This window comes from Podarcis gaigeae (genome assembly GCF_964106915.1).
Source record: "Podarcis gaigeae genome assembly, chromosome: 18".
NCBI lineage: Eukaryota > Metazoa > Chordata > Lepidosauria > Squamata > Lacertidae > Podarcis > Podarcis gaigeae.
Genome location: NC_139696.1, coordinates 4,194,762 through 4,217,150, shown reverse-complemented (window position 1 = coordinate 4,217,150; position 22,389 = coordinate 4,194,762). Strand labels below are relative to the sequence as shown.

Here is a 22,389-nt window from a genome sequence, read left to right as displayed (position 1 = left end):
GTACAGGGAAGTTTTCAATGTTTGATGTTTGATTTTATATAGAGTGGTACCTCGGGTTAAGTACTTAATTCATTCCAGAGGTCCGTTCTTAACCTGAAACTGTTCCTAACCTGAAGCACCACTTTAGCTAATAGGGCCTCCTGCTGACGCTGCGCTGCTGGAGCACAATTTCTGTTCTCATCCTGAAGCAAAGTTCTTAACCTGAAGCACTATTTCTGGGTTAGCAGAGTCTGTAACCTGAAGCGTATGTAACCCGAAGCGTATGTAACCTGAGGTACCACTGTATGCTGAAAGCATATATTGGCTGTGGAAACTCAGCCTGATGGGCAGGATATCAATAATAAAATTACTATTATTAATTCACCACTTGGTTTCTGGAGATCAGAGACTTTATTTATGAAACAACGATTTATGGGATGAGTAAAGATGAAAGAGACAAAGATCTTGTCTCGTGATCAATAGGACTCTGCACCTGATGTCTAGATATTATTATTATTATTATTATTATTAGATTGTTTGCAAGGTGCCTCAGCTATAACCATGGTTTGTTTAGCATGATTAGGTGCAAACCAGGCCAAGAAGGAGCTGGCAGCAAAACCACGCTCCGGACTCGCTAGAATCATAGACTTGGGAGGGACGCCGGCTCTAACCCCCTACGATGCAAGATTCACAGCTAAGCAAGTGGGGCAGGCAGGTGGGGGCTTGGCCAAGGTTTGTGGGGCTGTGCCTCATTTGATCCAAAGGGCAGGCCTCCCCCCCACAAGGGACTTACCACACGGCGTGGTTGCAGTGCTCCAACGAAAAAGCGTAGCTGCTCTCCCAGTGCTCTTTGGCTTCTTCCGGCAACACCTGAGGGAAAAGCAAAGCAAGGGAGACTGTGAATCACAGAGCCATGGGCATGGGAGGCACCTCAAAGTTCATCTACTCCAGCCCCGACCGCAGCTAGAGAAGCCCTGGCAAGTGGAAGTCCAAATTCTGTTCAAAAAAGCTGCTATGAAAAAGAGGCCGCCACCTTCCCAAGGTGAGCTGTTCCACTGTTGAACAGCTCTCGCCCTCAGAAAGTTCTTCCTAATGTTTCAGCTGGTTCTAAGTTGCTTTGGGCTGCCCTGGGTACGATAAGGTAAAGGTAAAGGGACTCCTGACCATTAGGTCCAGTCGCGGCTGACTCTGGGGTTGCAGCGCTCATCTCGCTCTATAGGCCAAGGGAGCCGGCATTTGTCCACAGACAGTTATTCCGGGTCATGTGGCCAGCAGGACTAAGCCGCTTCTGGCGAACCAGAGCAGCGCACAGAAACGCCGTTTACCTTCCCGCCGGAGTGGTACCTATTTATCTACTTGCACTTTGACGTGCTTTTGAACTGATAGGTTGGCAGGAGCAGGGACCGAGCAACGGGAGCTCACCCCGTTGCGGGGATTCGAACCGCCAACCTTATGATCAGCAAGTCATAGGCTCTGTGGTTTAACTCACAGCACCACCTGTGTCAGGTAATATAAAGCAACTAACAAATTTTAATAATAATAATAATAATAATAATAATAATAATAATAATAATAATATAATGGCGGGAACTCCTTTCTTGTCATTTGAATCCACTGGTTCAGGCCCTGCCCCCTGGGACAACAGGGAAAAAAGCTTGCTCCAGCCTTTCAAATACAGCGGTACCTTGGTTCTCAAACTTAATCCGTTCTGGAAGTCCATTCCAAAACCAAGGCGCTCTTTCTCATAGAAAGTAATGCAAAATGGATTCATCCGTTCCAGACTTTTGAAAACAACCCCTAAAACAGCAGTTGAACATGGATTTTACTCTCTAACCCAGGCTTCCTCAAACTCAGCTCTCCAGATGTTTTTGGCCTACAACTCCCATGATCCCTAGCTAGCAGGATCAGTGGTCAAGGATGATGGGAAATGTAAGCTCAAAACATCTGGAGCGCTGAGGTTGAGGAAGCTCGATCTAACGAGACCATCAATCCATAAAATGAAACAATAACCAGTGTACTGCAGTCACACCATTAATCAATCAGTAGCTGAACTGGGTTCCGCACAGTCGCAAGAACCAAACAAAAAAGACACCAAAACACAAAACAGACAGACCTCAGCCTAACACTCAAAACGGAAGTGTGGCACTCAAATCAGAAGCGTAACACTCAAAACGGAGCGCGTTCGGCTTCCGAAAAAAGTTCGCAAACCAGAACACTTACTTCCAGGTTTGCAGTGTTTGGGTTCCAGGTTGTTTGAGTACCAAGGCGTTTGAGAACCAAGATACCGCTGTATTTGAAAATGGCTATTCTATCTCCTCTCGGTCTCCTCTTTTCCAGGATAAACACAGCCGGCTCCTTCAACCGTTCCTCATCAGGCTTGGCTTCCAGATCACACCCTCCAGCTTCTCAATATCCTTCTAAAATTGTGGTGCCCAGAACTAGACACAGTATTCCAGGTGTGGTCTGACCAAGGCAGAATAGAGTGGGACAATCCCATCCCTGGGATACTAAACTTCTGTTGATGCAGCCTAGAACAGCCTGAGGCTATTGATGCAGCCTAGAACAGCCTAACCTTCTGTTGATGCAGCCTAGAACAGCCTAGAACACCCAGTAGTGATGTACGGAAGTGAGAGCTGGACCACAAAGAAGGCTGATGGCTGAAGAATTGATGCTTTTGAATTCTGGTGCTGGAGGAGACTCTTGAGAGTCCCATGGACTGCAAGAAGATCAAAGCTCTCCATTCTGAAGGAAATCAGCCCTGAGTGCTCACTGGAAGGACAGATCCTGAAGCTGAGGCTCCAAGACTTTGGCCACCTCAGGAGAAGAGAAGACTCCCTGGAAAAGACCCTGATGTTGGGAAAGATGGAGGGCACAAGGAGAAGGGGACGACGGAGGACGAGATGGGGGGGACAGTGTTCTCGAAGCTACCAGCATGAGTTTGACCAAACTGTGGGAGGCAGTGAAGACAGGAGGGGCTGGCGTGCTCTGGTCCAGGGGGTCACGAAAAGGCGGACACCACTAAACGACAACAAAGAACAGCCTTGCGGTGTGCTAAGACCCCTGGGTCCTTTTCCCCCACATCCTGCTATCGAGCCAGATGTTTTCCCCACCCAGAGGAGCACCCGGCAGTGACTTCCGGCCAGACTCACCCGTCGGTACTTCTTGAGGAGACTCTCCAAGGTCTCCAGCTGGCTGTTCTTGCGGATGTTCGGCTTGTAGAGGCTGAAGTATCTTCCTTTGCTCTGCTCAGCCAGGACGCAGGTGTACTGCTGGCCTCTGATCTGCAAAAGGCAGCCGGGAAAGTTTGGGGGGGTCAACGTTTGGACAGGAAGCACAGACACGCCCCATATTTCGGCCCGATCTGGAGTCCCTATCTAGGACACACATACGCCCATAATGAAGAAATCACTGCTGGGAGCCCGACTCGCTCCGCTTTCCTCCTCCCTCCTCAGTCCCTATGTCCTTTCGTATCGTGGCTATCAGGTCGGAAGTCTGTGGGCTTACACTGTGTGTGTGTGTGTGTGTGTGTGTGTGTGTGTGTGTGTTTAATTAAATTTTCTGTTTGACATTTTAGAATACTCATTGAAACAACCTTAAAACATCAACGACTTCCCTTCTCTTTCCACGGTTCATTTTGAATGCCATAAATCCCTGCATATTTTACATAAAATAAATCATTCAGAATTCTATGATTACATCCATCAAAACTTATTTACCCTGTTGAATTTATCTTAATGCTGCCAGCGTTTTCAAGTGTACACAATTCACCCCCCATAAATTCAATAAACGTTTTCCAATCTTATCTAAACGTATGTTCTTCTTGTTCTCTTATTCTATATGTTAGGTCCACAAGCTGTGCATATTCCATCAGTTTTAAGCTGCCATTCTTCTTTGGTTGGGACCTCACTCATTTTCCCTTTCGGGACTAACAAAACAAGGGCTGCAGTAGTGGCATACATTAAAAGCTTCCCTAACCAGAGCTGCCTTCAGATGTCTTCTAAAAGTCTGGTAGTTGTTATTCTCTTTGACATCTGGTGGGAGGGAGTTCCACAGGGCAGGTGCCACTACTGAAAAGGCCCTCTGCCTGGTTCCCTGTAGGGCTTTCAAGGTCAGCACTGACACTTTGAATTGTGCTCGGAAATGTACTGGGAGCCAATGGAGGTCTTTCAGGACTGGTGTTATGTGGTCTCGGCAGCTGCTCCCAGTCCCCAGTCTAGCTGCCGCATTCTGGATTAGTTGTAGTTTCCGGGTCACCTTCAAAGGCAGCCCCACGTAGAGCGCATTGCAGTAGTCCAAGCGGGAGATAACCAGAGCATGCACCACTCTGGCCAGACAGTCCGCGGGCAGGGAGGTTCTCATCCTGCGTCCCAGATGGAGCTGCCCTGGACACAGAACTGACCTGCGCCTCCATGGACAGCTGTGAGTCGAAAATGACCACCAGGCTGTACACCTGGTCCTTCAGGGGCACAGTGACCCCATTCAGGACTAGGGAGTGGAGGACCTAATGCGACCCTCCTCTAGCCTCTCTGCCTAGCTCAGGGGTCTGCAACCTTTAAGACAAAAAGAGCCACTTGGACCCATTTCCGAAGAAGAAAAAAAACTGGGAGCCGCAAAACCATTGCGACATTTAAAACAAATATATCTCCAGAGCCGCGATCTGACAGCGGGTGGGAAGGTGACGTCGGGACAGTGCGTGACTAACGCACGCACCGCCCCCATGCGACATCACAGCCAGTACAGCGCCCGTCACAGTGGGGAGTGTCAGGGCGCACAATGCGCCTCCTCCCCTCGCTAGTATCCGCCCCGGAGCCGCGGCAAAGGTGTAAAAGAGCCACATGCGGCTCCGGAGCCGCGGGTTGCAGACCCCTGGCCTAGCTCCTGGCCCTCCTCTCCCCACACCGCATGCCTTGCTTGGCATCTCCTGCATGGAAACGTTTCCCCGGACTCTGGAAAAGTCTCTCTCTCTTGCCTGAACGGAGGCGTGAGCAAGCGAGGGTGCCGAGAAGCTAGCCTGCTGCGCAGAGGGGAGACTGGAAACACTCCTGTTACATCTCCACCCTCCTCGCCCTTTTTTAAAAATAATAATTTTTATGGAACGGTTTTATGTTACAAAAAACAATACAGCCATACTACCACTAAATATAATTAAGAAATAAAAATTACATACATCAATATTTAGTTTGTTATTTGTTATTTACCATCTTATTTCCTCCCAAACATTGCATACAACAACACACATATGTGCAGACACCCACACACCAAATGATAATAATGAAAGTAAATATTTTTTCCCCTTTTTATCTTCCAAAAACTTTTCTTCAGCTTTGACTTCCTGCCAGGTCCCTTTGCATATATTTTATCTTACATTTGAATGTACACAAAACAATAAACCTTTCTATAATAATTTTTCTAATACATTCTGAAAAGATAATAAATCCTTAATTGTTACCCACCTCCTTTTAGTCCCTAAAATGGGATGGTTATAGAAGATATGTTCAAAAATACAGTAATAGTTTTGACTCCGTGCTAGCATTCGAGTGATAAAGGAAATACAGTGGTGCCCCGCAAGACGAATGCCTCGCAAGATGGAAAACCCGCTAGACGAAAGGGTTTTCCGTTTTGGAGGCGCTTCGCAAAACGAATTTCCCTATGGGCTTGCTTCGCAAGACGAAAATATCTTGCGAGTTCCTGCGGGGGTTTTTCTCCCTCCCCCCCCTTTTCCGAAGCCGCTAAGCCGCTTAACAGCTGATCCGCTAAAAGCCGCTAAACCACTAATAGCGCTAATCCACTAAGCTGTCAATGGGCTTGATTCGCAAGACGAAAAAACCGCTATACGAAGAGCCTCACGGAATGGATTAATTTCGTCTTGCGAGGCACCACTGTAAAAAGATAAAGGAACCCTCCTCGCCCCTAAGCAACCTCACCTTATAAGACAGGTAGAAGCCATCCTGAGGACCCGTGAGTTGCAGAGATTTCTCGTAGGCCTCTTCCCACTTCAGGCCTCTGTCGACGCTGATCTAACGAGGGGAGGAAATTAAGAATTACAAGGGCACAAGGAGGGAGGGGTCTTGCAGCTGGTCCAGGAGGCAAGAGTCCTTCGCTCGAGCTCCAGGCTCAGTTAAGTGGCTCAAAGGTAGCTCCGGTCCTGATTTATTAGAATTGCAGAGCTGGAAAGGGACTGTGGGGGTCATCTAGCTCCACCCCCTGCAACGCAGGATTCTTTTGCCCGACGTGGGGCTCGAACCCGCAACCTTGAGGATCAAAGAGCTTCCTGCTCTGCCGACGCAGCCGTATCTGTTCTGTGAGAAGGCAGGAGGTGAAGCCTCTCTTAAAGGAGCCTCTCCTTTAAATCAGAACCAGTGAAGGCGGTGAAGGTCCTGTGTGAGTGCCTGGAGGCGGTTGGAGGTTGGATGGCGGCTAACAGATTGAGGTTGAATCCTGACAAGACAGAAGTACTGTTTTTGGGGGACAGGAGGCGGGCAGGTGTGGAGGATTCCCTGGTCCTGAATGGGGTAACTGTGCCCCTGAAGGACCAGGTGCGCAGCCTGGGAGTCATTTTGGACTCACAGCTGTCCATGGAGGCGCAGATTAACTCTGTGTCCAGGGCAGCTGTCTACCAGCTCCACCTGGTACGCAGGCTAAGACCCTACCTCCCCGCGGACTGTCTCGCCAGAGTGGTGCATGCTCTAGTTATCTCACGCTTGGACTACTGCAATGCGCTCTACGTGGGGCTACCTTTGAAGGTGACCCGGAAACTGCAATTAATCCAGAATGCGGCAGCGAGACTGGTGACTGGGAGTGGCCGCCGGGACCACATAACACCGGTTCTGAGAGATCTGCATTGGCTCCCAGTACGTTTCCGAGCACGATTCAAAGTGTTGGTGCTGACCTTGAAAGCCCTAAACGGCCTCGGTCCTGTATACCTGAAGGAGCGTCTCCACCCCCATCGTTCAGCCCGGACTCTGAGATCCAGTGCCGAGGGCCTTCTGGCGGTTCCCTCATTGCGAGAAGTGAGGCTACAGGGAACCAGGCAGAGGGCCTTCTCGGTAGCGGCGCCCGCCCTGTGGAACGCCCTCCCATCAGATGTCAAAGAGATAAAGAATTACCTGACGTTCAGAAGACATCTGAAGGCAGCCCTGTTCAGGGAAGTTTTTAATATGTAATGCTGTACGGTTTTTAACACTGATTGGGAGCCGCCCAGAGTGGCTGGGGAAAACTCAGCCAGATGGGCGGGGTATAAATAATAAATTATTATTATTATTATTATTATTCTAAATAAATAAAAAAGGGGTTCCCACGGCCAGGGATGAGTCGCTGTGTTCACTGGGCCTTACTCTCTTCTGCAGGTCCTGCTCTGGCTAATGCAGAGTTAACCTCGACTCCCTCGGTGTGCTTTCCTGCTGCCACTGAGGCAGGCGAGACTTTTTGCAGAACCCCTTCCGTGTCCAGAGAGGACCAGGCTTGACCCTTCCTTGCTGGGTGGTTGTGACGATAAAATGGGAGAGGCGGGTGGCGGGGAGAAGAGGCAGTTTGGAAGATATACGATATACGATATCTTTATTGTCATTGTCCCATGCAGAACAATGAAATTGAAAAACTACATAAAACTACATAAAACTGCCACAAAACTACATAAAACATTCAAAACCCCCTAAAAACTCTGAAACCCCATTTTAAAATACACTGTACTATAGAGACCCCTTATGCTGCGTTTAGAACCAGAATTGCATTTGCGTAGAAACTGTTTCTCAGGCGGCTAGTCCTGGCCTTTATAACCCTGGACCTTCTTCCAGAAGGCAGAAGCTGAAAGAGATCATTTCCGGGGTGCATACTATCATGTGCTATCTCTGCCGCTTTCTTATGGCACCTGGAAGCGTAGGTTTGATCCAAGGTGGGAAGAGTGCACCCAATTATTCTCTCTGCAGTCTTTACAACCCTGGATAGCATTGTCTTTTCCCTGGCCGTGCAGCTCCCAAACCACACACACAGACCATAAGTTACTACGCTCTCCACAGTGCAATGGTAAAATGCCGTCAACAGGTCCTTTGAGAGATTGTTTTTCCGGAGGATTTACGAAGATGGGAATTTTCTCTCCCGCATTCTTACCTTGTAGAAGACCACCTGCCCGTCCTGGGGGTGCCCTGGGGTCAGGAAAACCTCCTTACTCTCTTCGTAGATCTCGTCGATGCCGGGGGCCAGGTCTGGCGGGGAGAGAAAGAGGGGGAGATGTAGAAAGCCCTGCGCTGGACAGAATCTGCTCCCCTGCCGTGTCACGCCAGGGGGAGAGTTTACCGTCTAACGCTGCCCGCCGCCCCTGCCAGCAGATGGAAACGGCTGTGTAGATACTGAGAAAGACTCCCCTCCCTCACCCTTTGCACAAAGCACACTGCCCCTCTCCTCATTACAGGCACAATCTACACATATTTTTAAAGAAACGCTGTAAAAATGCTTTTTCTTAAAAATGGTTTTGAAAAATATATTGGGTTTGCCATTAGCTCGCAAGCGCCACCTAGTGTCAGGTTGGTATAATGCACTTAAAATGTTCTATTTGCAGCTGTATATCCACAATTCCTCCTCCTCACTCGACCGGTTTCCTTATAACACTCAACATTTCTCCGTGCTATTATGTGTCGTTATATATGTTGCAAGCCGCCCAGAGTAGCTGGGGAAACACATTATTATTATTATTATTATTATTATTATTATTATTATTATGTCAAAAAAAGACACAGGTAGAGGGCTGTACCTGACCTCAGGGCTCAGGCTGGGTGGGAGAAGGCTGTGGAAACTTAATCCACAGCAGCAAGCAAGAGGTTCCTGTGTACTGCTAATTCTTATAAGTTTTTGGGAAAGAGACAGGGCCGCAATTGGGCCTCCAGTGTTGTTTGTGTGCAAGAAATCTTTCAAAGTCTCCTCTCCTGGCTGTCTTGGCTTCCTCTGCCCAATCATAGCACTCCAGGCAAGGCAAAGGTAAAGGACCCCTGGACAGTTAAGTCCAGCCAAAGGCAACTCTGGGGTTGTGGCGCTCATCTCGCTTTCAGGCCGAGGGAGCCGGCCTTTGTCCACAGACAGCTTTCCGGGTCCTGTGGCCGGCAGGACTAAACCGCTTCTGGCGCAACGGGACACTGTGACGGAAACCAGAGCACACGGAAACGCTGTTTACCTTCCCGCCGCAGTGGTACCTATTGATCTACTTGCGACAGCGTGCTTTCGAACTGCTAAGTTGGCAGGAGCTGGGACAGAGCAACGGGAGCTCACTATGTTGCGGGGATTTGAACCGCCGACCTTCTGATCAGCAAGCCCAAGAGGCTCAGTGGTTTAGACCACAGCGCCAACTGCGTCCCTTTTACCTAGATACAGTGATACCTTGGGTTTAGAACTTAATTCGTTCCGGAGGTCCGTTCTTAACCTGAAACTGTTCTTAACCTGAGGTACCACTTTAGCTAATGGGGCCTTCTGCTGCCGCTGTGCGATTTCTGTTCTCATCCTGAAGCAAAGTTCTTAACCTGAGGTACTAATAAAAAAAAATATCCTTTATTAGGCATAGCAAACCACACATTATTAACAGAACCTGAGGTACTATTTCTGGGTTAGAGGAGTCTGTAACCTGAAGCGTCTGTAAGCTGAAGTGTCTGTAACCCGAGGTACCACTGTACAGGACATTCACCCAGTCCAGTAGAGCTTAATTGACGGAGGTAAAGGCTAAACTGGGAGCAGAGATCTGGGAACTCAGAAATCCTGTTATGGAGCATAGGGTTTTATTGGGGGGGGGGGTGTGACCTCAATTGGAGGGTGCTTACCCAGAATTCCCATGTCATATTTGCCGTCCTTCTTGTCCCTCTCGATCAGGTAGTCGAAAGTGTCGCTGAAGTACTGGAAAAGGAGGTTCTGCTTGTGGACTTCCAAACCCAGGATGCGGTTCAGGAACTTGCTAATGGAGCAATCTGTGGAAATAATAATAATAATAATAATAATAATAATAATAATAATAATAATTTTTTATTTATACCCCGCCCTCCCCAGCCAAGACAGGGCTCAGGACGGCTAACAACCAATAATAAAAACAAGTTGATTAAAATATGATTTAAAAGATTAAGATACAACATTAAAACAATTAGGGAGCAATCTCTTCATAGGAGGAGAAAGGAAAAAGAAAGAGGGGGAAGGAATCAAACTGATTCTAAGCCAAAGGCCAGGTGGAACAACTCTGTCTTACAGGCCCTGCGGAAAGAGATCAGATCCCACAGGGCCCTGGTCTCATGAGACAGAGTGTTCCACCAGGCTGGGGCCAGTGCTAAAAAGGCCCTGGCTCTGGCTGAGGCTAATCTAACTTCCTTAGGGCCCGGGACCTCTAGGGTGTTGCTATATATAGACCTTGAGGTCCTCCGTGGGGCATACCGGGAGAGGCGGTCCCGTAGGTACGAGGGTCCTAGGCCATGAAGGGCTTTAAAGGTCAAAACCAGCACCTTAAATCTGACCCTGTACTCCACCGGGAGCCAGTGCAGCTGGAAAAGCACTGGGTGAATATGCTCCCATGGCAGAGACCCCGTGAGGAGCCTCGCTGCAGCATTCTGCACCCGCTGGAGTTTCTGGGACAGCTTCAAGGGCAGCCCCGCCTAGAGCGAATTACAGTAGTCCAGCCTGGAGGTGACCATCGCATGGATCACTGTGGCCAGGTCGGGGCGGGAAAGGTAAGGGAAACGAACAGCCGTCTTTCTCTCTCACACACATGCACACAGCCCTTCGGAGAACTGGCTTGGTGGACCTGCCTCCCGCTTTGCAAAAAGCAGGCATGAAGCAGGGAGGTCTGGGGGCTGAGGCCACGGAAAACACACTTCCGTACTGGGGTTCAATATACTTTCAGATGCAAGCACAAAGGGAAGACGACGGGACAAAAGGCTTCGTGTGTGGCGACAATAAACCGCAGGGGAAGGTTGTTTTTCTGGAGAAGAAGCGGATCTGAGACAGTGCGCTGCGACACCTCAAAAAGAAACCTAGTTTGTGAATGTAGGGGGCTTCGTGCATTTGCTCTGTCTTTCAGAGTAACCTCTGCTTGACCACAGCACCACCTGGTGTTGCAATTTCATAATGCATCTAAAATGCTGTTATTTTTTTTCCTATCGTAGCTGAGTCCCTAGAGTCGGGAGGGACCCCAAGGGTCATGTAGTCTAACCCCCCGCAAACGCAGGAATCACAGCTGAGAAATCCCCTGCAGCCAGAAGCGTACCTTTTTCCACCGCCACGTAGCCGTACCGCATTTCTTTGCAGCCGATCCCGACCGAGAGGAGACTCAGCTTCATTTCTGTCGGGGAGTAGAGAGCAGCGTTAACCCTCTTATTGGCTTGCAAGCAGAAGGAAATAAATCTGAAGTCCCAAATACCCAAATGCAGACCACTTGCTCGACTGCACCTTCAAAAAACCCACTGGTTCCAAGTCACAAAAATGAAAAAGCCCATTATCTTTTAAGCACCTTGCAAAACCATATGGAAAAATCAGAACTCCTATTAGAATAAACAAGATCCATTTCAAATACTGAAATACTAAATAAGATGGATAGCAATGTGTAATAGAAAAAGAAGTATGAAATTAGGTTAAAGGTGTGTGAAAGAAAGTAATAGAAGTGGAAAGAAATTGCAATTGAGTAGATTGGAAGTCTAACACAAAGGTGGGGCGAGGGGTGGTGGATGGTGATGGGAAAAGGAATTATCTGTGGGATTGAGTGTAGTATGTTTGAACACTCTTAAGGATTGTATGAAATGTATGTTTGTATGCTTGTATATATGTGTATTAATGCTAAATTATTTTAACAAGAAAAGCAATAAAAGAAAAAAAAGGAAAAGCCCAGTGCTGGCGGTTGCGGCGACCCTTCCCAGTAGGTCTTGCCCCAGTGAGGCAAGTCCCCGCCTTCCCACCGTTCTCAAAAACTCCTCCTGCTGGGTCCGTCGTCCCTGAGGCTCAGTCTTGTCTCTCTCTGCTCTGTCCTCTTCACTCCTCTGCGTGTTCTGGGAGACCAGAGGGGAGCTTGAGACACCCAGGACTCTTCGCCAGCCTGACTCCTCTCTGCCTCTTGGGTCTCCCCCCTCTCCTGCCTCTGCTTCTGCCTCTGATTCTGGACTGCTCTCTGCCACCAACTCTCCCCGCTCACTAAGCACTGTCACCTCTTCCGCTTCTGACACCTCCTTGTGGGACGTAATCCACAGGGAGCAGTCAAGTACAGCATTCCTTGCAATGCTAGAGAAAACATGCGAGGGAATGTTTGGTCCAGGCAGTTGCAACATCCTTGTTCCTCCTGGCTGGAGCATCCTTCCTTTTGCATGTGATAGAAGGTGGGCGTGGCCTCATCTGTCCAGATAACAAAAGGACGAGTCACACAGCACACCTCTCTCGTTCCTCTTTCCCATTTTCCTTTTGTCCCGTGAACTGCAGTGACTGCTAGCCTGCAGTCACAAGGTAAATCTCCCTTATGGGGTAAACCTGTTGGTATATGTTTGAAACTGCCTGCCTTCAGGGATCACACTGTGCTCTGTCTGATCATGAGTCAACTTCTTTTATTGACTTTGAGTAAGATTGTGGCGTGCTCGCTTCGGCACTGGCAGTTCGAAAGCACGTCCAAGTGCAAGTAGATAAATAGGTACCGCTCCGGTGGGAAAGTAAACAGCATTTCCGTGCGCTGCTCTGGATTGCCAGAAATCTGGTTCGGCTTAGTCATGCTGGCCACATGACCCGGAAACTGGACACTGGCTCCCTCGGCCAATAAAGCGGGATGAGCGCCGCAACCTCAGAGTTGGTCACGACTGGACCTAATGGTCAGGGGTCCCTTTACCTAAGATTGTGGCGTCGTTATTCTTTCAAGAGGAATTCAAGGAACTTACCAGGAACTTACAATTCAATCTGAGACAGACTGAATTGTGTATTATAGTGAGAGGCTCACACAAGCCTGCAGCCAGCTGTCTGCTGTGCGTGTAAAAAGGGGAATGTAAACTCTGCTAGCGCAAGTTAGGAAGGATATTAATAAACAATATATTACCTTCTGGCAAATAGAAGGGGGGGGGGGGAAATGGAGGCAGTGAGAGATTTTACTTTCTTGGGCTCAATGATCACTGCAGATAGTGACAGCAGCCACAAAATTAAAAGACCCCTGTTTCTTGGGAGAAAAGTGATGACAAACCTAGACAGCAACTTAAAAAGCAGAGACGTCACCTTGCCAACAAAGTTCCGTATAGTTAAAGCTTTTCCCAGTAGTGATGTAGGAAGTGAGAGCTGGACCATAAAGAAGGCTGATTGCCGGAGAATGGATGCTTTTGAATTCTGGTGCTGGAGGAGACTCGTGAGAGTCCCATGGACTGCAAGAAGATCCAACCTCTCCATTCTGAAGGAAATCAGCCCTGAGTGCTCACTGGAAGGACAGATCCTGAAGCTGAGGCTCCAAGACTTTGGCCACCTCATGAGAAGAGAAGACTCCCTGGAAAAGACCCTGATGCTGGGAAAGATGGAGGGCATAAGGAGAGGGGGACGACGGAGGACGAGGTGGTTGGACAGTGTTCTCAAAGCGACCAGCATGAGTTTGACCAAACTGCGGGAGGCAGTGGAAGACAGGAGTGCCTGGCGTGCTCTGGTCCAGGGGGTCACGAAGAGGCAGACACGACTAAACGACTAAACAACAACAACAATCCTCTCCTGCCACCCTGAACATTCCCACATTCCTCCTCCTGATCTTCTCCCTCTGATCACTCATGATCGTCCCACCGCCAATCCCGGGGCTCTGAGCCTTCTTCCCTAGTGGGGTCCCCCAGCTGATTCCTCCCAGCATTCCTTTGTGTCTAGCCAGTCCACAACAGCTCCTTTGTCCCAGGAGGAAGGGGTTTCGAAGAGGCAGTGGCAGAAGATCCCTACTTGCGGCTCGCTGCCTTAACCGCACCAGCTGAACTGTTTCCCTTTATGCCCAACCTGCATTCTTGCCTCCAGCTTCCTTACCGTGGAAGAAAGCTGCGTCTTCCCTCGGGTACCCCTTGGGCACGGGGACTTTGTTCTCCGTCTGGTTGTTGATGGTGTGAAGGACCTTGACGAGGGCTCGGGACCCGTACTGGGGAAGGGAAGGAGGGCGAAAAGGGCATCAGGTCCTGTGCAGGCGTTGGGGTACAAACCCACCCCCCCTTTGCCCCATCAAAATAAATAAATGAAATGCTTTGCAGCCCAGCAAATCAAGATTCTGCCGCAAGGAAAACTGTAATTCCATTGTGCGCTATTTGATCGTTCATATGTAGTACTGCTCTATTTAGTACAGCCTTGGTTCTCGAACACCTTGGAACTCAAACCACTTGGAACCCAAACATGGCAAACCCGGAAGTGTTCCGGTTTGCAAACTTTTTTTGGAAGCCGAACATGCTCCGTTTTGAGTGTTATGCTTCCGATTTGAGTGTTACGCTGAGGTCTGTCTGTTTTTGCTATTTATTTTGCTTTTGCAGCTCCTTTTTGTTTTGTTTTTGTGACTGCGTGGAACCCAGTTCAGCTACTGATTGATTGATTGTGTGACTGCAGTATGTTGATTATTGCTTTCATGTTATGGATCAACGGTCTCGTTTGATAGTAAAATTCATGTCAAATTGCTGTTTTAGGGGTTGTTTTTAAAAGTCTGAAACGGATTAATCTGTTTTGCATCACTTTCTATGGGAAAGCGTGCCTTGGCTTTGGAACGCTTTGGTTTTGGAACGGACTTCTGGAACGGATTAAGTTTGAGAACCAAGGTACCACTGTATTCATTTTAGTCAGCCGGTAAAAGCTGCTTCCTGGGGCGTGGCTGCTGTCGCCTGCTGATAACTTTTAGGAGGTGGGTTATTTACTACAGTGGTGCCTAGCAAGACGAAATTAATTCGTTCCGTGAGTCTCTTCGACTTGCAGTTTTTTCGTCTTGCGAAGCAACCCTATTAGCGGCTTAGCGCTATTAGCGCTGTTAGCAGCTTAGCAGCTTAGAAAAAGGGGGGGAAAGCGGAAAAAAATCGCAAGACTCGCAAGACGTTTTCGTCTTGCGAAGCAAGCCCATAGGGAAATTCGTCTTGCGAAGCGCCTCGAAAACGGAAAACCCTTTCGTCTAACGGGTTTTTCGTCTTGCGAGGCATTCGTCTTGCGGAGCACCACTTTATTTCATTTCTTTTTTTAAATTTGAAAAGCAAACAAACCGCAAAGCGGTTTAGGAAAAGATAAAACAATGAAATGTAGAAAAACTGCACAGCCGTGCTTTAAAACACACGAGCTAAAATGCTAAAACAGATTAAAGTCGGGTCAACTTTCAGGGCATCTGGGTTAGGTTAAACGCACGTTCCCCCTGTAATGGTGTCATGTAAAATTCCTCCCTTAGTCTTTAAAGGGAGCCTCTGCCAACATGGTGACTTCCAAAACAGCACAGAATCGTAAAGTTGGACGGGACTTCCTGTGGTCATCTAGCCCAACCCTCTGCAGTGCAGCTGACGGCAAAACATCTGGGAGAGCTTCCGGGTTGGTGAAGGCTGCTTCCAATTTTTTACTTCTTTCTCAACTTGCCCCTCACCTTATTCTCAAAGTTGTACTTGCTCAGGTCTCTCGATTCGGTCGCTCTCCTGTCTCCGTGAGTTAAGGCACCCTATTGAGAAGGGAAGAGAGAGAGAGAAAAGGAAAGGAAACATGTTGAATATGTTGCAGTAGCCTAGCCTGGGGGTCCCACCTTCTCGCATGTACCTGGAGTGCTGCTGCTGCTGCCAACCGCTGCCAGGTATGCCCACCAGGGTCCCCTCACACCCTGGATCCGGCCCTTTACATTTTCTCTGTTAACTTTCACGAATGTCTTATCCCCCAACACACACACACAGCAGTGCAGAAAAGGGAAGAGAGCAGGGCAACATGGCTGTGAGGTTGCTTCAGTGAATTTGTCACTGAGACAGGACCTGAACTGGGGTACCTCCCAAAGTGGGTTATTCTCTTAGCCACAAGGGCTGTGTTCCCTTCTGAGGGCCGCATTACAGCCAGAGACAAAAGAGGGCGGGGCAGGCTCACAATCCAGATCAGCAGAAACGCTTACAGCTGGAAAGAGCTGTGCCCTGGAGAGATTTCCCAGGGCAGGAGAGGGGCCTGCCCCCCCCCCCACTATGTACCGTATTTTTCGCTCTATAAGACGCACCAGACCACAAGACGCACCTAGTTTTGGGAGGAGGAAAACAAGAAAAAAAATATTCTGAATCCCAGAAGCCAGAACAGCAAGAGGGATCGCTGCGCAGTGAAAGCAGCAATCCCTCTTGCTGTTCTGGCTTCTGGGATAGCTGCGCAGCCTGCATTCGCTCCATAAGATGCACACACATTTCTCCTTACTTTGCAGGAGGGAAAAAGTGAGTCTTATAGAGCAAAAAATATGGTAGGTCTTTCCTGGTTCAAAGACATGGGGCCAGAGGGGGTGGACAGACCCAGGAACCCTTCTGCGGAAGGGGCAAAAAAAGACTTACAAGGCTCTCCAGGCGTTTGGCCACAATGGAAGCGAACCGTCTCTCACCGGCCAGTTCGGAGATGAGGAAGATGTATTCCGGAGCAGAAACCTGGTTGGAGCGGTGCGTCCGACCTGGAAGGGAACCCCAAACAGGGAAGGTTAGCTCTCAAAGCCCCCTACAGTGAGGGGTGGGGCAGCCAGCCATGCAACACCCGGACCGACCCAATTGGACGCAGCCGGAGAGGGCAGAGCCTGTGGTGCAAAACATACAGTGAGCTTTCTGGCCAAGCGGGGAATCTGAGCTCTATCCACTAGAGTGGTACCTTGGTTCTCAAAATCCGTTCCGAGAGCCCGTTCGACCCCCGAAACCATTCAGAAACCAAGGCGTGGCTTCCGATTGGCTGCCCTCAAGCAGAAGCCGCAGGAGACGTTTGGCTTCCAAAAAACGTCCGCAAACCGGAACGCTTTGAGGTGTTCGGGAGCCGATTTGTTAGGGAGCCAAGCGGTTCGAGAACCAAGGTACCACTTTATTTCCCATGTAATCAAGTGATTTTTGAAGGAAGAATTTCTTTTTCTGCTGAACACAGGGCACCTTTGTTCCATTGTTAGAGGATTAAGAGATGAGCTATTCACCAAGATCCTATCTGCCCATGTTTTAGCAGCAGGAGTGAGGGGCAGGTGGGGTTCGCCCACCTAGGAAGGGAGCCCAACTAGGAGAAGGAAAGCTCTGATCCTAAACCTCTGCTGCACTGTGGGATATCTACATGAGAAGGCTCAGGAGTAAACCCTTCACAAATCTGGAGCAGAGTTCCTAAGGCAGGTGGATGGCACCTTGTCCAACTCCTTCCGGAAACTCCAGCTGCCAGATAAAGGTAAAGGGACCCCTGACCATTAGGTCCAGTCGTGGCCGACTCTGGGGTTGCGGCGCTCATCTCGCTTTACTGGCCGAGGGAGCCGGCGTACAGCTTCCGGGTCATGTGGCCAGCAGGACTAAGCCGCTTCCGGCGAACCAGAGCAGCGCACGGAAACGCCGTTTGCCTTCCCGCTGGAGTGGTACCTATTTATCTACTTGCACTTTGATGTGCTTTCAAACTGCTAGGTGGGCAGGAGCAGGGACGGAGCAACGGGAGCTCACCCCGTCGTGGGGATTCGAACCGGCGACCTCCTGATCGGCAAGTCCTAGTTAAGCAATGGCAAATGAGGGCTGGAGGGACACGGCAATGGCGAGTTACTTACTGTCCTGCTTATTATTACTGCTCAACAGACCCTGATCCGGAGATGCTGAGCAGGGACTGCCAGCCATTAAGCTAAAGGTAAAGGGACCCCTGACCATTAGGTCCAGTCGTGGCCGACTCTGGGGTTGTGGCGCTCATCTCGCTTTACTGGCCGAGGGAGCCGGCGTACAGCTTCCGGGTCATGTGGCCAGCAGGACTAAGCCGCTTCTGGCGAACCAGAGCAGCGCACGGAAACGCCGTTTACCTTCCCGCTGGAGCTGTACCTATTTATCTACTTGGACTTTGATGTGCTTTCGAACTGCTAGGTGGGCAGGAGCAGGGACTGAGCAACGGGAGCTCACCCCGTTGCGGGGGTTCGAACCACCGACCTTCTGATCGGCAAGTCCTAGGCTTTGTGGTTTGACCCACAGTGCCACCTGCTGCCAAGCTGGTGCCAAACATCTTGCTCTGCTTTCCTTTGGACCCCATCAGAAGACGTCTTGTCGTCCAGGCAGCCCAGGACCTCCAGACACGCTGCCCAGGCTTGCACCCTAGGGAGCTCACTTTGGCACTGCGCAAAACCACCGCCAGCGGTTGTTTCAGATTGGAGAAGCATTGAAACGAGAGATGAGCTTTCTCGGGCATCTGTGCCGTGCTTCGTGCTCACCAAACTGCTGGATGGCTCGATCGGCGCTCCAAGGCAGCTCTAACGTCATGTGGACGCGCCTCTTCTGATTCTTTACCCGTCTGTCCGCTTGGAGAGAAATCCCTGAGCTGGAGGCCTCGGATATTATTGCTACGAGCTGGGGGACAGAGAGAGGGAGAGACCAGGGGTGGGTGAGATGTGAGTATAAGTACAGTGGTACCTCGGGTTAAGTACTTAATTCGTTCCGGAGGTCCGTTCTTAACCTGAAGCAACCACTTTAGCTAATGGGGCCGCCTGCTGCTGTCACGCCGCCGGAGCACAATTTCTGTTCTTGTCCTGAAGCAAAGTTCTTAACCCGAGGTACTATTTCTGGGTTAGCGGAATCTGTAACCTGAAGCGTATGTAACCCGAGGTACCACTGTACAAGCTAGGAGGGAAAAAGATAAAGGGACCCCTGACCATTAGGTCCAGTCGTGGCCGACTCTGGGGTTGCGGCGCTCATCTCACTTTACTGGCCGAGGGAGCCGGTGTCCAGCTTCCGGGTCATGTGGCCAGCAGGACTAAGCCGCTTCTGGCGCACGGAAATGCTATCTACCTTCCCGCCGGAGCGGTACCCATTTATCTACTTGCATTTTGACGTGCTTTCGAACTGCTGGGGGGGGGCAGGAGCAGGGACTGACCAACGGGAGCTCACCCCATGTGATCGGCAAGTCCTAGGCTCTGTGGTTTAACCCATAGCACCACCCGCGTCCCTCGACAGGCTAGGAAACGGCCACGCAAAACAGCAATTCCAGCAAGCTCAGGAATAATTTTCTACCTAGCTGAGTTTGTTCTTGGCTTCTTCCGCCCACCCTAAATCACAGAACTGAAGTCAAGGCAAAGGCAAAGGAACCCTGAATGGTTAAGTCCAGTCAAAGGCGACTATCTGCTTGCGCCAGCGCGCTTTTGAACTGCTAGGTTGGCAGGAGCTGGGACAGAGCAATGGGAGCTCACCCCATCGTGGGGATTCGAACCGCCAAGCTTGTGATCGACAAGCCCAAGATTGACAAGCTGTGGTCTAAACCACTGAGCCCCCTGTGTGTACTCTCTGTGCACCGTACTTTTAAAGCACATAACTTCTCCTAAGAATCCTGGCAACAGTAGTCTCTTATGGGTGATAATAATAGCTCTGTGAGGTTTAAACTACAGTTCCCATGATTCTTCTAGTTCTCAGCTAACTGACCTGCACTTCACTCTGAAGTTAAAACGTGAAAACATACACTTTAAATGTATGTACAGGCACGCTCCCATATTAACAGACCCATCCTGGTTTCTGAATATGATCCCGGAATAAGTCACAACCTTTGATTTCAACAGGTCAAAAGTTAAAAAGGTAAAGGACCCCCTGGGGATGGTTAAGTCCAGTCAAAAGCGACTGTGGGGTTGCGGTGCTCATCTTGCTTTCAGGCCGAGGGAGCCGGTGTTTGTCCACAGACAGCTTTCCAGGTCATGTGGCCAGCAGGACTAAACCGCTTCTGGCGCAACGGGACACTGTGACGGAAACCGGAGCGCACGGAAAAGACGTTTACCTTCCCGCCGGAGCAGTACCTATTTATCTACTTGCACTGGTGTGCTTTCAAACTGCTAGGTTGGCAGGAGCTGGGACAGAGCAACGGGAGCTCACCCCATCGTGGGGATTCGAACCGCCGACCTTCCGATCGGCAAGCCCAAGAGACTCAGGGGTTTAGACCACAGCGCCACCCGCGTCCTCCCATAGAACTGTAGAGCTTGTTGGCCCTGATCTAGTAAAACCGCCAGCAATGCATGAATATGCAGCTGCCCCACAAGGGGATCGAACCTGCGACCTTGGTATTATCAGAACCACACGCTCCAACCGAGCTGACTGCCATCTCGCCAGCTGAGGCTCTGTGCTTCCCTCCCCAAGTCCTCGCTTTCTGAGCGAGCCCGAGTGGAGTTGGAGAGGCGAGGGCTGGCTTCCAGGCAAGAGTCCAAGCCCCCCAAAATGTGTGATGCCTCTGGTGTATTTTTTGGGGTGGTTGCTCACAGCAAGGGCAAGTTGTCTTCATTGGGTTCCCTCCCAGAGGGGGACCACTGCAGCCTCAGCCCTCTGGGCTCATCTCTCCACTGCCCTCGACCCCCCCCCCCCATCCCGGCACCCTGCTTTCCTCTCCAAGCCCTGCCTGGCGCTCACTTTGTCTCCATTCATGAAGCGCTCCTTCTCCTTGAGGTTCACGTGGTCGATGGAAAGGCATTGCTCGGCTCGCGACTCAAAGACGACGGAGCCGTCCGGCCGCCGCACCAGGCGCCCTTTGCGGCCGGTCATCTGTGTGAGCGAGGGGACAGAAAAGAAAAGGCTGTTATACCTGGGAGGCCATTATTATTATTAATTATTATTATTATTGAATTTATATATCGCCCTATACCCGGGGGTCTCAGGGCAGTGCACAAAATCAAGATATAAAACCACAAAATACACAATCAAGACAAAAACAACAACCCAATAGCCCCCCCCCAAAAAAAAAAACATTTTAAAAGGGCACAGGATGTAAATTGGATCAGGCCTGGTTAAAAAGGAACGTTTTTGCCTGGTGCCTAAAAGTGTATAATGAAGGCGCCAGGCGAACCTCCCTAGGGAGAGTGTTTCACAGATGGGGAGCCACTGCAGAGAAGGCCCCGTTCTTGTGTTGCCACCCTCTGGACCTCTCGAGGAGGAGGCACGTGAAGGAGGGCCTCGGAAGATGATCTCAGGTTCCGGGTGGGTTCATATGGGAAGAGGCGATCCTTGAGGTATTGCACTCCTGAGCCATTTAAGGCTTTACAGGCCAAAATCAGCACTTTGAATTGGGCCGGAAACTCATTGGCAGCCAGTGCAGTTGGACCGGGATCAGCACAATATGCTTAAACCGTCTTGCCTGAATTCTGAGCGCTGAATTCTGCACCGGCTGAAGTTTCCGAACCGTCTCCAGAGGCAGCCCCATGTAGAACACACTGCAGTAATCTAACCTTGAGGTTACCAGAGCATGGACAATAGGACATCCCTGCCCAGATAGGGGCGTAACTGGGCCACCAGCCGAAGCCGATGGAAGGCGCTCTAGGCCACTGAGGCCACCTGAGCCTCGAGGGACAGCAAAGGATCCAGCTACGAACCTGCTCCTTCAGGGGAAGTGTGACCCCACCAAGAGCCAGCCATCTGGTCTAAGGAACCCCCCACTAACAGAGCCTCAGTCTAATCCAGATTGAGCTTCAGTCTGTTGGCTCTCATCCAGCCCATTACCGGGGCAAGACATCATTACAGTGGTGCCTCGCAAGACGAAAAGAATCCGTTCCGCGATTCTCTTCGTATAGCGGTTTTTTCGTCTTGCGAAGCAAGCCCATTGACAGCTTAGCGGATTAGCGCTATAAGCGGTTTAGCGGCTTTTAGCGGATCAGATGATAAGCGGCTTAGCGGCTTAGGAAAAGGGGGGGAGGGGGGAAAACCCGCAGGAACTCGCAAGACATTTTCGCCTTGCAAAGCAAGCCCATAGGGAAATTCGTTTTGCGAAGCGCCTCCAAAACGGAAAACCCTTTCGTCTAACGGGTTTTCCGTCTTGCGAGGCGTTTGTCTTGCGGGGCACCACTGTATCATCATTAGCGCCATCCTGGGCGTGCTGCCACGCACCTCTGCCACGTGCTCCGGGCCCCCAAAGTGATCGATCAGTTCGTCCAAGGTGTTGAGAGGTAGTTCTTTGCCCAGCGCCTCCGCCTTGGCCAGGAGGTCCTGTTTCATCTTCTCGACGTTCTCCAGCATGACTGTGCCGTACAGCTCCTTCTGGGAGTTCTGCAAAGAGGCGTTGCCTGCGCAGAGAGAGAAGAAGCTTGTTTCTGCCTCTCTCCTAATGCTAGAACTCGTGGGGATGCCCAAGGATGCAAAACCGTTGGGAATATTTAGGCTGGGCAGGGGGAAGGAAGGATTTCTCCACGCAGCTCAGAGTTAAACCGTGGGCTTCCTTTTACAAGGGGGCATAGCTGTCAACTTACAGATTTGAAAATAAGGGACCAGCGGCCTCGAAAATAAGGGATCAGCAGCCAAAATAAGGGATTTTCCAGGCACATGTATGTTC

General features: G+C 50.2%; 1 protein-coding gene across 4 annotated transcripts in view; it reads right to left on the bottom strand.

The window, feature by feature from the left end:
• The window catches only part of SBNO2 (strawberry notch homolog 2), a 114,641-nt gene that overhangs the window by 5,101 nt on the left and 87,151 nt on the right, over window positions 1-22,389 (bottom strand). For all 4 annotated transcript variants that reach the window (XM_083720184.1, XM_083720183.1, XM_083720182.1 and 1 more), the window contains 12 exons: window positions 21,948-22,123; window positions 20,481-20,612; window positions 18,311-18,446; window positions 16,449-16,561; window positions 15,524-15,595; window positions 13,954-14,062; window positions 11,207-11,281; window positions 9,780-9,923; window positions 8,086-8,180; window positions 5,904-5,996; window positions 3,129-3,260; window positions 773-849 (listed from right to left, as the gene is read on the bottom strand). In XM_083720184.1, coding sequence (XP_083576310.1) covers window positions 773-849; window positions 3,129-3,260; window positions 5,904-5,996; window positions 8,086-8,180; window positions 9,780-9,923; window positions 11,207-11,281; window positions 13,954-14,062; window positions 15,524-15,595; window positions 16,449-16,561; window positions 18,311-18,446; window positions 20,481-20,612; window positions 21,948-22,123 — 1,354 coding nt within the window. The remainder of the gene's footprint in view (window positions 1-772; window positions 850-3,128; window positions 3,261-5,903; window positions 5,997-8,085; window positions 8,181-9,779; window positions 9,924-11,206; window positions 11,282-13,953; window positions 14,063-15,523; window positions 15,596-16,448; window positions 16,562-18,310; window positions 18,447-20,480; window positions 20,613-21,947; window positions 22,124-22,389) is intronic.